Source organism: Rhincodon typus, chromosome 38 (genome assembly GCF_021869965.1).
Source record: "Rhincodon typus isolate 14 chromosome 38, sRhiTyp1.1, whole genome shotgun sequence".
In the NCBI taxonomy this organism is placed as follows: domain Eukaryota; kingdom Metazoa; phylum Chordata; class Chondrichthyes; order Orectolobiformes; family Rhincodontidae; genus Rhincodon; species Rhincodon typus.
The window spans coordinates 13,407,973-13,422,770 of record NC_063369.1 but is presented as its reverse complement, the minus strand read 5'-3'; the positions used below and the strand labels follow the sequence as shown (position 1 = coordinate 13,422,770).

Below are 14,798 nucleotides of genomic sequence, written 5' to 3'. Positions count from 1 at the left end.
TGAAATGCTACAATCTTCATTTAGAGGCAATTTCAGGTAGTAAGAACATAAGAACAAAGGAACTAGGAGCAGGAGTAGGCCGTCTGGCCCTTCGAGCCTGCTCCGCCATTCAATAAGATCATGGCTGATCTTTTCGTGGACTCAGATCCACTTACCCGCGTTCTCACCGTATCCCTTAATTCCTTTATTGTTCAAAAAAAATCTACCTTTTTTTAACAACGTTTACTGAAGTAGCGTCAACTACTTCACTGGGCAAGGAATTCCATAGATTAACAACCCTCTGGGTGAAAGAGACGGCTTAGCAAACTTTGCAGGAAAGCTTGCTGAATGGAATCTGAATGAGCCCCTCATTACTGCAGAGGCAGACAAAGAAAGGGAATAACTGAATCCCAAAACTCATCAACATCCCATGGGCAGGGCAGGGGATGAATAAAGGGGCAGGAAGCATCGAGTCTGCAAAAGTCACAAGTGGAGAGTCTGAAGTGGATTATAAGCGGGACAGGGGTATGGCTTCTCTCTGAATGGTTCCTTGAGCATAAAACAAATACTCCTGAACTGAAACACATCCTTTCTCTGTGACTTATGGCTAAAGGTGATAGATGGATACCGGACCTGGCTCAACAAGCTGTGCATGATCAGGAAGAAACCTGCCTTCACGGATTCTGGGTCTGCAAGTGTGCCGATGACCATGTCAATGGTGAGTAGGCCCATTGATCAAGTGTCTTTGACCATGTGGTTAGATGCTGCACTATGAGCTTGGGTTTGAAATAAATTGGTCAAAGGGGATGGCAAAGTCAAGAACTGTCTTCAGGCTAGGACTTCAAGTAGCACAATTTATTACACATTAATGCAAAATACTGCTGGACATGGTAAGCATTTGTATACCAGGCTCTGTTGTGTAGTTAGATTAGGTGAGGACTGATCTATCCTCAAGTTGTGTTCATAAGGGGAGGCAATGTCCAAGTGATATTATCGCTGGACTGTTAATCCTGAGATCCAAGTAATGGTCTGGGGACCAGGGTTTGAATCCCACTATGGCAGATGGTGGAATTTGAATTCAATAAAGATCTGAAACTAAGAGTCTAATGATAACCATAAATCCATTGTCAATTGTGAGAAAAACCCATCTGATTCTGAAGAAGGGTCCAAACCCGAAACGTCAGCCTTCCTGCTCCTCTGATGCTGCTTGGCCTGCTGTATTCATCCAGCTCTACACCTTGTTATCTCAGATTCTCCACCATCGGCAGTTCCTACTATCTCTGATTCACTGATGTCCTTTAGGGAAGGAAACTGCCACCCTTACCCGGTCTGGCCTACATGTGACTCCAGACCCACAGCAATGTGATTGACTCTTAACTGCCCTCTGGCATGGATTTAAGTGCTAGCTTAGCCAGTGATGCCCTCATCCTCTGAATGCAAAAAATCCATGTGCTCTCAGGACTTTGTCTCATTCTAGAGTGGTTTAACTCTTCCCCCTGCGCCATTTAAATGCAGCTCCATCGTAAGGTTGCTCCAGGGTCCTGGCACTCTTACAGAGTGTAAGCTATGTCATGTTTTACCAGGCATACTCAGTCACCTGGCAAAGTGGCCTTATTCCTCATTGACCATGCACTTAATGCTCAGCAATGGACACTTGTAGTGTATTTACCCACTAACAAAGAGGAGCCTCTCATCCATCAGCTAGAAATTGGCCTTTGATGTAAAACATGTGACTTGCGTGGAGGCTTCATATGATATTGTCAACCATCCTTTTGTCTTCAGTGCATTTTTGAGGACTAGGCAACACCGAAATGGCTGAGTTATTCTTTTTTCTGAGAGCATGTCAATGAGATATACAGGAAGTAGTGGCATCATGGTAAAGTTACTGGACTGGTAATTCAGAACTCTCGCATTCTGGGGAAGTGTGTTCAAATCCCATTACGGCAGATGGTGAAATTTAAATTCAATACAAAAGAAAGCCTGTAACCATAATCGCAAAAATCCATTTGGTTCACTACTGCCCTTTCGGAAAAGAAATCAGTTTTCCTCATCTGGTCTGTTCGACATGTGGTCCACACGCACAGCAACGTGGTTGACTTACATTTCCTCTCTGAGGTGGCCTTAAAGCCTCCCAGTGCAAGGGCAATTAGGAATGAGCAATAAATGCTGGCCTAAGCAGTGACAGCCACATTGCCCATGAATGAACTCTCACTTGCTCCTTCCTCTGGGATCAGCCAAAGAATGGGCTTGTCACTCCTGAGCTTACATCCAAATCTCCCAAGAGCAAAATGTTCAGTTTTCGTATGGCTGGATTATGGATAATGCATCTGTAAAAAGCCACAAACCATTCAGAAAAGTGCTGTTGAGACATATGCGCAAGTGTACACTCGTGTATCAGGGACTCTTCAGCAAGTTACAGACATGTCGTCATCATTGCTTATATTGACTTCAGTAAAGGCTGCCAAAATGTGCCATTTCCTGTGCCAAGTCTAAACATATAATGCCACTACACCAGTGTGTATTAACTCTTCAATGACATTTGTTTAAATGCTAATTACGAAACTGTGGATATTGGTTCTGGTCTTTCCAGCAAATGTAGGGGCAGAATTAGACCATTCAGCCCATTGAGTCTGCTCCACCATTCAATAAGACTATGGCCAATCTGATAATCCTCAACTCCCACTTTCCTGCCTTTTCCCCATAATCCTTAATTCTGTAACTGACTAAAAATCTGTCTAATAATACATTTAATGACCCAGCCTCCACACCCCTCTGTGAAAATGAATTCTATAGATTCACAATCCTCTGAGAGAAGAAATTCCTCCTCACCTCTGACTTAATGGTTCTCCGACAAGGGGAAACAACCTCTCCATATTTACTCTGTCAAGCCCCTGAAAGAATTTTGGATGTTTCAACAAGGTCTCCTCTCATTCTTCTAAACTCCAATCAGTACAGCCCCAATCTACTCAACTTCTCCTCGTAGAAAATCCCTCCATACCTGAGATCAACCTGGTGAACGTTCTCTGGGCTGCCTCCAGTGCCACTCTGCCTCCCACTAACACAAAATAGGCCTGTTCTCTGAAGACTGCAGACCCGTGACTGATTTATTACACCTTGTCATTGCTTGTCAGGACATATCTTCCACATTAGCAGGCCTGATTTGCATAGATGTTAGCAAATGCGGTTTTTGTTTTAAAAATTCTTTCATGGGATGTGGGTGTCACTGGCAAGGCCCAGCATTTATCGCCCATCCCCCGAATTGCCCTTGAACTGTGTGGTTTGCTGGGGTCATTTCAGAGGGCTATTAAGAGTGAACCACATTGCTGTGGGTCTGGAGTCACATGTAGGCCAGACCACGTAAGGGTGGCAGATTTCCTTCCCTGAAGGACATTAATGAGCCAGATGTTTCTTTTGAATATAACATTAAAGCTGTTGTCACTGAGGCTAGCTTTTAATTCCGGATATTCTCGTTAGGTTTAAACTCCAGTAAGTGTGGCAGGATTTGAACTAACATGCCAGGAGGATGATTGTGGGTTTCTGGAATCTAGTAACATTACCACCATTACCATGTCTCCCTATATCAGTATTCATAAATATTAACAGAAATTACTGGAGAAACTCAGCAGGTCTAGCAGCATCTGCGGAGAGAAAACGAGATTTAATGTTTTGAGCCTGACGACCCTTCTTCAGAAAAATCGGATTTTCAATAACCACAGTACTTTGTTTTATCTTATTCATAAGTTGAAACGTGGCTATACTTTAAAAGCTCACCCTGCCTATTCTCCCTGGAATTTTTACCTCATACACCACTATTTTTCAGTTATCTCAACAAGACAGGCTTTAAGGCATTTGGCATCAAGAATACATTCTTCAGGAACTTCCAGATTGAAACCCAGTATCATTGTCACAGCTGCAAAATCAATGAAGAAGGAAAAACATTTCGGTTGCCTCAATGGATAGATGAAGATGCAGCATTGCATAGGTGGTCTGGAAAATGAAGACAACTCCAGGACTAATAGCTGACTTCATTGTTTGTACAGTAGACATGTCCAGGAAAAAAAACAGCCTTGCTTCATGCCCACTGGTACAGAGAGTCATGGAGACCAGGGCACTGCCACCTGGATGACCACATGCTTCAGATTGGCTTGGCTGGCACTAAGTCTTGCCTTCCTTTGGGTGTTGAGTTGGGACCTCCCTTCTGCATATATCAACCTGTAGAAAGTGGACCCTGTCCGATGGTGGAGCCTGCTCTCAGCAGCAACACCTCGCCTATCTCCATTCCTTCACCCTCACCCTCTGCGAATATATTCTCTTCAGACAATTATACTGTTTGTTTTTTCACTGTGAAGTCTCCCATTGAGCCTGCCTCCATTACAATCTCAGGCAATGCATTCCAGACCTAATACTCATGCTCCGGTTCTCAAACCTTCAGAAAGCAGAAATGTTTTCTCCCCTTACTGGTGGGATATAAACCGAGGCCTCACTGGGCCCTGTACCGTGGATGTGGAAGCTTCCCAGCCGTTATTTTGCAAGGAATTGTGAAGTTCTCCTCTGGCCAATATTTCTTCCACCAGTTAGTGAAAAGAAAGCGGTTGGTTTGGACATGATCTCGTTGCTGTTTGTAGGAGTCACTGTGTGCTTTTCAGGGGTGGGGGGGTCAGTGTATGCTCCTTTACAACATTGACTTCACTGCAAAGGTGGTTCATTGGCTGTAAAGCACTTGTGGGATCACAACAGGTGCTGTATAAATGCAAGGACTTTGTTTCACCTTGATTGATAAAGGTTGGCAAGCCTATTCTCTACTTAGATTAAATAAGGTGCTTGCCTTGTTTAGAGTCGCAGTGTCATACAGCATGGAAACAGACTCTTTGGTCCAACCAGTTCACACTAACCATGCTCCCATAATAAACCAGCCTGTGTTTGGCCCATATCTCTCCAAATCTTTCCTATTCATATACTCATCCAAATATCTTTTAAATGTTATAACTGTACCTGCATCCAACACTTGCTCTGGCAGCTCACTGCACACACAAACCACTATCTGTATAAAAAAGTTGTCCCTTGTGTCCTTTTTAAACCTTTCTTTAAAAATATGCCCACTAGGTTTGAACTTCCCCACCCTAGGGAAAAGACTCTCGTCATTCACCTTACCGAAACCCCTCATGATTTTATAAACTTCTATAAGATCACCCCTCAACCTCCTTCACTGCAGTGGAAAAAGTCCGAGCCTTTCCAGTGTATTTTTATATGTCAAACCTTCCATTCCTTTCCATTGTTATTTTTAAAAAAGTCTCTACTGTAGGATAACTCTTTCAAGAATAATCTGTAGCCCTCAGTATGTCAGGGCTTAGAGAACAGAGCAAGCTCCAAGTATTTGACCAAAGCTTTGCAGGTTATTGACGCCAGGTTTATCTTTTATGTAAGCCATTGATTTGAACTGTGCATTATTCCTGTAAATAAAAAACGTAACAGTTCCTGAAAAGTCTGGTCTCTATTAATGCTACGTAGTTTTAAGAACTGTCCCACCCTGGCTATTATTCATGCTTCCTGATATCGGACCAAGCTGTCTGTAAATGAAGAAGTTGTAAGCAGACGCAGGTTTTATTTTGGGGCTATATCGTATTAAGAAACTGGGATCGATTCTGCAAGAGCTTTATACATGAGAAAAGTATGGAACGGGGATGGTATGGTCTGGGATTGAGTGAGTATTCCTTGTTTACTAAGCCGAAATGTGGTATATCAGAAAATGTAATAAAGAGAAAGATGCTTTCTGCAGTTATACACTGTCTCCTCACTCTCCTCTATACTAACATATTTTCTATCTGTTAATTAACCACAAAAAATAATTTCATTTCAATGTTTTCTGTGCAAATTGACTGCTGCATTTCTTGCATTACAACAATGAATACAAGGTTACAAACTGCTCTGGGAAGTGCTCAGGTTGCAAAAGGCACTCTGTAAATGAGAGACTTCATTTGCTGAACTATTTGTCACATGTAACCATCTCTCTGCCTGTTGTTGTGTCAGCTATGGCTAAGTTGATAGCATTCTTGCCGCTGAGCACAAAAGGGTTTGGGTTTGAATTTCACTGCAGCGATCTGAGCACACAGCCTGAGCTGTCACTCCAGAGCAGGACGTTGGGAGCGCAGCACTATCGCAGAGATATTTAACCCAGGCTCTGGTCTGCCTGATGAATGTCAGAGGATTCCATGACACTCTTTTGAAGAAGAGTCAAGGAAACACCCCTCGCATTCTGGCCCAGTTTTAGCTTCACTCAGGATCGTTAAAACAGATTTGCTGGTGGTTAACAAACTGAGGCTGCAGGAACTTCCCACGTTACAAATAATGACTGCACTTCACTGGATGCCAGAACAGAAGAACTAGGAGCAGGAGTTGGCCAGTCGGCCCTATCAGCCTGCTCCACCATTCAATGAGATCATAGCTGATCCCCTTTCCCGTACTGTCGGCACATGCCTTATGGATAAAACAAAAAATCGAACGATCTTAACAGATTTAATAACTAAACATTCGCAGTCCTCCTGCATTCCAAAGATTAGCAACCTCTGAGGTGTCCTGAAGTTGTGAAAGGCGCTGTGTAAATGCATATCATTGTCAGTCAGCTAACAGAAGTCATGGTCCTTTCCAAAATAACTCATTCCTTTGGCAACCCATTGTCATGTTTAAGATATATGTTTGAGATACAGCGCACACCTTCCCTGCTGTTGATGCATTTGCATTTCTTATCTGCTGTCCCTGAGCAGGCATGACTTTTAGTGCAGTTCATATGTTTTTAATCAATCTCTTCACACTTGTTATGACATACCTCAGGCTAGAACCTGATCCTTCTCGTCCAGAGTGTGGAACACTGTCAACAGCATCGCAAGACCTTTCTGCGTCAAGTGTTAGACGAGTTCAAATAACATTTTATGCGGTGAATGTCATGTCTCACAAACTTGACTGAGTATTTTGAGGAAGTGATAAAGACGATTGACGAGGGTCAAGTGGTAGATGGTGTCAATATGCATGTTAGCAAGGCCTTTGACAAGGTCCCTAATGGCAGGTCGATACAAAAGGTGGGATCCACAGTGAGCTGGTAAGATGGATACAGAACTGGCTTTGTCATCGAAGAATGGAGAGTAGCAGTGGGGCAGTGTTTTTCAGGTTGGAGATCTGTGACTACTAGCGTTCAGCAGGGATCAGTGCTGGGACCCCTGGTGTTTGGAATATCTATAAATTATTTGGAGAAGAATGTAGGTGGTCTGAACAGTAAGTTTGTAAATGACACAAATATTGGGAGCTGTCAAAAATGAGGAGGATTGCCAGAGGATACTTCAGGATATAATTGGGCTAGAGACTTGGGCAGAGAAATGGCAGATGGAGTTCAATCCTGACAAATGCAAAATGATGCATTTTTGGAGATCTAATGCAGATGGGAAGAATACAGTAAATGGCAGAACCCTTAGTAACATTAACATACATATGTCTAGGCATACAGATCCACAATTCCCTGAAAGTGCCAATAAAATGAATAAGGTGGTCAAAATGGCATACTTTCCTTCATTGTTTGAGGCATAGAGTATAAAAATTAGCAAGTCATGTTGTCTAACTTTAGATAGACCACATTTGACATACTGCGTACAGTTCTGGTCCCCACAATATGGAAGGATGCAGAGGCTTTGGAGAGAGTATGGACATGGTTTACTGGGATGTTGCATGGTTTGGAGGGTATAAGCTATGAGGAGGGATTGGACAAACTTGATTTCTTTTCACTTGAACGTCGAACGATAAGACAAGACCTGATAGAAGTTTACAAAATTGTGAGCAGCATGGATAGAATGGATAGTTGGAGCCTGTTTCCCAGGGTAGAAGTGTCAATTACTAAGGGATATAGGTTTAAGGTAAAACAGAGTAAGTTTAAAGGAGATGTGAGAGGCAGATTTTTTTACACAGAAGGTGGTAAGTGCCTGGAACGTACTGCCAGAGAAGGTGGTGGAAGCGGATACAATAGCAACATTTAAGAGGCACCTTGACAGATACATGAATAGGCAGGGAATAGAGGGAAACAGACAGTGTAGAGGCAAAACATTTTTAGTTTAGAAAGGCATCATGTTTTGGCACAGTCTTAGTGGGCCAAAGGGCCTGTTCCTGTGTTGTACTGTTCTTTGTTCAAAGTGATCATGGAGTGGGAAGAGGATAACTAGTTTCAAACTGCTTTGAGTATTTTTCTTAGGACTGTTTCAAGAAGGAGTTAGATACAGTTCTTAGGGTAAAAGGCATCAAATTGGAAGGGGGAGAATGGGAATATTGAGTTGGGTGATCAGCCATGACTATAGTGAATGGTGGAGCAGAGCTGAAGGGGTGGAGATTCCTGGTTTCTATGTTTCTACATTAAAAGGACCTTGGTGATTTAAGGCACTGAATGGGACACTTGATCACCCTTCAAGTTAAGCCCAGATCTGAGTTGAATTATGTTCTTTGGGGTGCAGAATCAGCCTGGGAATCTTGTAGCCCACCCCCTCCCAGAGTGACTATCCCCATGATCCTACACGATCAGGCATGTGGGGATTGCAATGCCACCTGATGTTGAATACCCCACCAATGGTGACCCCCTTCTCTGGTGAAGGTTGGTCAGTCGGCAACAGCACCTCTCAGTGCGTTGTCAACCATCACGATTTAGACCTGTTCAAGTATGAGGAGAACAGGAGAGCAACAGTTATTCCACTCTTCTCTCTGGGGGTGGTTATAACAGGTTACATTCCAGAAGAGCATCTCAAATGTGACTCCTGAGACGTAGAAGTCACCTCAGTGAAAATGTGACACCAGGCTGTTCCCAATTAATCCCACCCAAACCAAAACTCATTCGGCATAATCATTGGCTTGTGTTCTCATAGCTCTGCCTTAATTCCTGTTGGAAAATCAATTTACATAACAATCACTGGGGAAAAATACCAATTCCATTTTAAAATGTAGGCTTTTGGGCCTGGATTCGCCCGGGGATGTGTGTGTTCTCTGGGCGGCTGAGAGGGAAATCCATCCAAAGAGATCTAAGTCTCAGACAGGAGTCATTTTGAAGCATATTGCCACCAGGCTGCAAGGCCTTTGCATTCAGAGTACACCTCACTCACCCTCAACAGCCTCTATGGGGGGACTAAAACAAGGTTGCTGGAAAAGCTCAGCAGGTTTGGCAGCATCTGTGAAGAAAAAAAATTAGAGTTAACGTTTCAGGTCTGGTGGCAGCATTTGTGAAGAAAAACATTAGAGTTGACGTTTCAGGTCCGGTGAAGGAACAGACCTGCTGAGCTTTTCCAGCAACCTTGTTTTTGTTCCTGATCTAAAGCACCCGCAGTTCGTTTGATTTCTACATGGGGGTGACTGAGCCTACTTGAAATTCAGCAAAAGTAAACCAAATGAAATGACCCCAGCCTAACTTTAACCAACAATTCCTCCCTCACACCATTGTCACTGGGCCAAGGTTGGGGGGACACTTAAAACTGAACCCAGTTTATAAATTTGCAAACAACCCACATGAAAATGAACAGGCTGCACCTCTACAACTAACCCAGGACGAAACAAACAGTAAAACTGGCAAATGACATGCACTGGTCTTGCATGCTTCAAAATGTCACTTTAGTACGAGCAGTGCGTTCATTCCCAAGTATCAGTGGGTTTTTTTTTGCTGGTTTTCCCCTCTGTGAAGCACCTTGTGGAGTAGAATGTCCAATCTATAAGGTCTTCATACAGAAATCAAAAATTAGAAGCTTATTCGTACTTTACTGAAACAGCAATTCAGTGTCTTAAAATTTACTGTTCAACGCAGTGAAAGTGAGGAAGCAGCAACATTACGGGATGTAGAGAATTCAGATTAGAGAGAAGAGGAAACTGATTTGTTAATGCAGCAAAAGATTTGGAGTCTAGGTACAAGAAACAGGGACAACTGTAACTTTCGAATTGGATGAGCATTTGATTGGGAAAAACTTTCTCAGCAATCGGAAAACAGCAAGGGAATGGGAGCAACTCCTCTTACAGCACCTTCCAAACCTGTGAACTCTACCATCTACAAGGATAAGGGCAGCAGATATATGGGAAACACCACCAGCTGTAAGTACCCCTCAAAACCCTTCCATCCTGACTTTGAAATATATCACTGTTCCTTCTCTGTTGCTGGGTCTAAATTCTGGTACTCCCTCTTAAGAGTACCATGGGTCTATCTGCACCCCACATAGTGTAGCAGATGATGAAGGTGGCTCACTATTACCTTATCCAGGGCAATTATGGATTGGCAATAAATGCCAGCCCTGCCCACAAAGCCCACATCCATGGAATAAATGAAGAGAGAAAAATTGGATAGGCCTGTCAAGAACTGGCACAGATTCTGTGGTCCAAATGGCCTCCTTCTAAATGCTATGATTCTATGTTTTTACAATGTTCAAATGATATTATTAGTGAATGACTTAGGCTGATGGCCATTGCTCCCATTGTTTTGCTACACGTATGTTGTTAGTTGTCTCTATTTGAGACAGTGATCCCAAACCACTTCACACTAGTTTATTTCCATCTGGGTGAGGTCCACAAATCTGCAACCAGAACGTTGGATCAGAAGCCTCTTTTGTCAGCCAGATTGGCTGCTCATATGGTTGCAGGAAAGAGTTTTTTTTCCCCTATTCATTCTGTGGGATGTGGGTGTCGCTGGCTGGCCAGCATAAGCTGCCCCTTGAGAAGGTGGTGGTGAGCTGCCTTCTTGAACTGCTGCAGTCCTCCTGCTGTGGGTTGACCCACAATGCTATTAGGGAGGGAATTCCAGGATTTTGACCCAGCAACAGTGAAGGAACGGCGATATATTTCCAAGTCAGAATGGTGAGTGACTTGGAAGGGAACTTGGAGATGGTGGTGTTCCCATGTATCTGATGCCCTTGTCCATCTAGATGGAAGTGGTTATGGGTTTGGAAGGTGCTGGCTAAGGATCTTTTGGTGAGTGGACCACTGCAATTTGTATCTTCCAACACGCGGTTTCCCATGATATTGGGAAAGAAGAGACAACTTTTGTGCAGTGTATTGAAAATTGCAGCGTGCATTTTGTTCACTTGAGGCTTACCACATATAAGGGGTTCGGGTGTTGCGTTCCTGCGTTACATCACGTTATGGAAAATCACGCTATAGAAATAACGGGGCCTATGGGAAAAGCAAGGTTAGGGGCACAAAGGACACATAACAAATATATTTTCCAAAATTCTTCCTCACCTGTGTAGCTTCATTCTTATAGCTGCAGTTATAATGACAGCTTATCAGACAGGTGAGGCTGCAAAGAGGCAATACATTTACGAATCTGACCTCGTATTTGTGATGAAGTGACAGCTGGGCTTTAAATAGAGTTCTGCCACTGATAATCCCAGCAATGGTCAGTACTGCATGATAGTGCGAGCATAATCCAAAAGAGGTGAGTAGTGCAAAATTGTGTGAGATAGAGCTCCCAGCCAGCAACCCTCCATGAAACACCCCTGAAATTGACACGTTGGTAACTTTTATTAAAATTCCCTCCTCCATTTAAATGCTGATCTGACCTGACATTCCATCGGCACAGACTTCTGGATAGATTTTCAGATAAGTGAAGTAGTGGAACCTGACCTTTCTTTCCTGTGTAGCCCATTGGCATTGAAGTTAATTATAGGATTAAAATGCATTATAAAACAGAGTAACATTGTATTCAAAATAGTGCCGGAAAAGAGCAGGTTGTAACACAGATAACTTTTGTATAACTGATTTACATGAGCAAGTTCAAAAATTCTTACATATTAGTAGGTATCAAGGCAAAAATACTGCACACTAAGGTGCATTCTTTAACAGCGCTCATTATTTTAAACTATATTTAATTTTTTACTTATTCCATCAATTTAGCATTGAAGTTCATTCTTCTATTTAAATGAGCTGCATTTTTAAATAATGTTGATGCATTTAATGCGTTCAGCATAAACTCTTCAAACTGAGACTTCACATATTTTCCTAATAAGACAGTTGTTGTCTGTGTGATATTGTATTTGAGGCTTGTGACATTCAATCCATACTTGATGGAATTGTGTTAGAGCCAACACAAGTTCGCATTTTACAAATAGCGTTCCCCTATTTGTCAATCGCTTTATAGCCATTTCATGTTGCTGGAACACGCATTATGGGAGAAACCCCTGTACCAATGGAGGGAGTCTGAATAAGAAAGAAAAAGTAAGAAGTAATAAAGAATCCATGCTTAATAGATTTAATATCTAATGTTAAATGTCTCTGGTTAATTACAGAACTGATTCTTTCCGCCAGATGGCACAGGGGCTCGGAAAAAGACACCAGTCTACAATGTCACTGAGCTCCTGAGGAATAATCTTCTCTTATATCTCTGTCCTTCCAAATTTCCTTCCATTGACTTACAAAAGGAAATGTCTTTGATTGGATATATTTCACCAGATGGACCTCATGCCAGAGCCTACATTTACTTGAGCTTAGCTAGTGAGTGCTGATGGGACCCACAAATCATGTTGTAATTGCAAACACAATCCTACTCTCTCCTCATTATACATTCCGGCACAAAGCTAAAGGATTGCATTCAGTAGAAGGACACCTGCTGACTTTCCTCTCAATCGTAGTAACACCATTAACCCTCACCGTCCATTCTCTAGCCTGATCTACTGGCTACGTTCTTGACTGAGATGAGTAAACTCAGCATCAACTGGGAATCCAACCCAGAGACTAATTGTAGGATCCACCTTCTGGAGTAGTTCCCTGGGGTGAAGAAAGACACAGTCTCAGAATAAGGGGTTGGCGATCTCTCTCTGTGTCTCTCTCTCTCGCTCCCTCGCTCTCTCTCTCTCTTGCTCGCACTCTGTCTCTCTCTCTCTCTCTCATCGTCCTTCACGGCTTGCTCAGGGCAAGGACCTGCATCTGGAATCTTCTAACATGGGGAGGCTACACAACTCAGCCACCATAGGGTTCAGACTGACCAGGAAACTCTCCTGCCTGCCACATCAGACCAATTAACAGACAGGCAATCAACCCGTTTGGTCACGTTGTGACACAGTTTCTATGGTCATCAAGCCCTGAGGTGGGCTTTGAACCTGGCCCAGAGGTAGGGAAGGTTAGCGCTGCACCACAAAACATTTCTGGTTTAGGATCCAAGGAGAAAGCTCTTCGCTCAAAGCATTGACAGATTGTTAGAATACTTTACACTAGAGAGCTGTGGATGTTCTGTCATTCAGTAGATTCAAGGCTGAGATGAATCAATGTTTGAACAGGAAAGGATAGTGTGGAAGGAAGTGAGATAGAAGTTCAGTCATGATCTTATTGAATGATGGAGCAGGCTCAAGGGAAGAATGGTCCTCCTGCACCTTTTTGTTTGTTCTGTTCTTGAAATTTTTTGCCTTTAAGCGTAGGGAGCAAGTGCGCACGTTCTGAGGGCTGGCTAGCTAGGCATTCAGTCTATGCGTAGATTTTGCTGTCTAACTATAAGCAGACCATAGTTCTATCCACAAACAAAGCATTTCACAAAGTTATAGGGAAGGTGGGAAGTTCCTGTTTCCGTTCATTGTTGTTTGAAATATGTTTTCCTAAACAAACTCTGAACCTGCATAAAGAAATACCTGCCCCTCCCAAGCCATTACAGCCTTTGATTATGTGGGAGATTGTTCCTTGTTGTTTTGTCACCAGTCAGATGTTCCTGTGATACCAACATAGTTTAAAAATAGATTCACCTCCATGTTTTGAATGACTGTTAAGGAGCTTGCCTGAGAGAAAAATACATTGGGCGGTTCAATTCCAAATGGGGAAAGGATGAAGGTTAAATACTGAGCGAAGCAACAACATTCAAGGACATCTTTATGTGGGATTGCCATTTCCACACAAGGCAGTCAGGGAATGCAGGAGGCATTTTAGTGACCCTTGTGAATTTGACAAAGAGAGTGGCTCTTTGATTTCTTGAGGAAAGGGGGAATATCAGACATGCTTTCCTTTCAGGTCACTGATCAGTAACCCTTCACACACCGCCAGTGCATTCCTAAGTATAAAAGTACTGGGTTCAATTCAGGACACTGCATCTCAAAGAGCTGGGTCTCAAAGAGTTGGGGTGCAGGGCAGGGGGAGTGAGGGGTTGGGGGGGCGGCACATGAACTAATTAGACCTAGAAGTGTTAAATTTTGAAAACAGGTTCCAAAGTCTAGGATAACAAAGTGTGGAACTGGAGGCAGCATCAGGAAATCGGGAGAGTTGACATGACGCTGCCCGGCCTGCTGTGTTCCTCCAGCCCCACACTGTGTTATGTCTGACTCCAGCATCTACAGTTCTTGCTATGTCCAAAGTCTAGGGTTGTATACTCTAGAGCTTTAAATGCAAGAGCAGGTCAGAGGCGAGGTATTATGTAGCGAATAACTCACCTCCTGCCTCCCAAAGACTGCCTGCCATCTACAAGACACAAGTCAGGAGTGTGATGGAATACTCCTCACTTGCCTGGATGAATGCAGCCCCAACAACACTCAAGAAGCTCAATACCACCCAGCCTGCTTGATTGGCACCTCATCCATTTATTCCTTCATCCCCTCCACTATCAATGCTTAGTAGTGACGGCTTGTAGCATTTATAGCATGCACTACAGAAATTCACCAAGACTTCTTAAATAGTACATTCCAAACCCACAGCCACTACCATCTAGAACAGGAAGGGCAACAGATGCATGGGAAAACCAACAACTGCAAGTTCACTCCAAACCATCCTGATTTGGAAATATGTTCCTGTTCTTTCAGTGTTACTGGGTTAAAATCCTGGAACCCACTGCCAAACGGCACTGTGGG

General features: G+C 43.1%; 2 protein-coding genes across 3 annotated transcripts in view; both read left to right on the top strand.

Annotated features, from left to right (window-relative positions):
* Positions 1-5,453, top strand: part of LOC109935379 (adhesion G protein-coupled receptor E1-like) — a 49,896-nt gene extending 44,443 nt beyond the window's left edge. For both annotated transcript variants that reach the window (XM_048617942.1, XM_048617943.1), the window contains 2 exons: positions 593-697; positions 3,800-5,453. In XM_048617942.1, the coding sequence (XP_048473899.1) occupies positions 593-697; positions 3,800-3,823 (129 nt within the window). In that variant the 3' untranslated portion in view covers positions 3,824-5,453. The remainder of the gene's footprint in view (positions 1-592; positions 698-3,799) is intronic.
* Positions 5,454-5,522: 69 nt separating this feature from the next.
* LOC109935378 overlaps positions 5,523-14,798 on the top strand; it is a 109,189-nt gene continuing 99,913 nt past the window's right edge. The window contains exon 1 of the mRNA XM_048617833.1: positions 5,523-5,680. Within this exon, the coding sequence (XP_048473790.1) occupies positions 5,650-5,680 (31 nt within the window). The 5' untranslated portion in view covers positions 5,523-5,649. The remainder of the gene's footprint in view (positions 5,681-14,798) is intronic.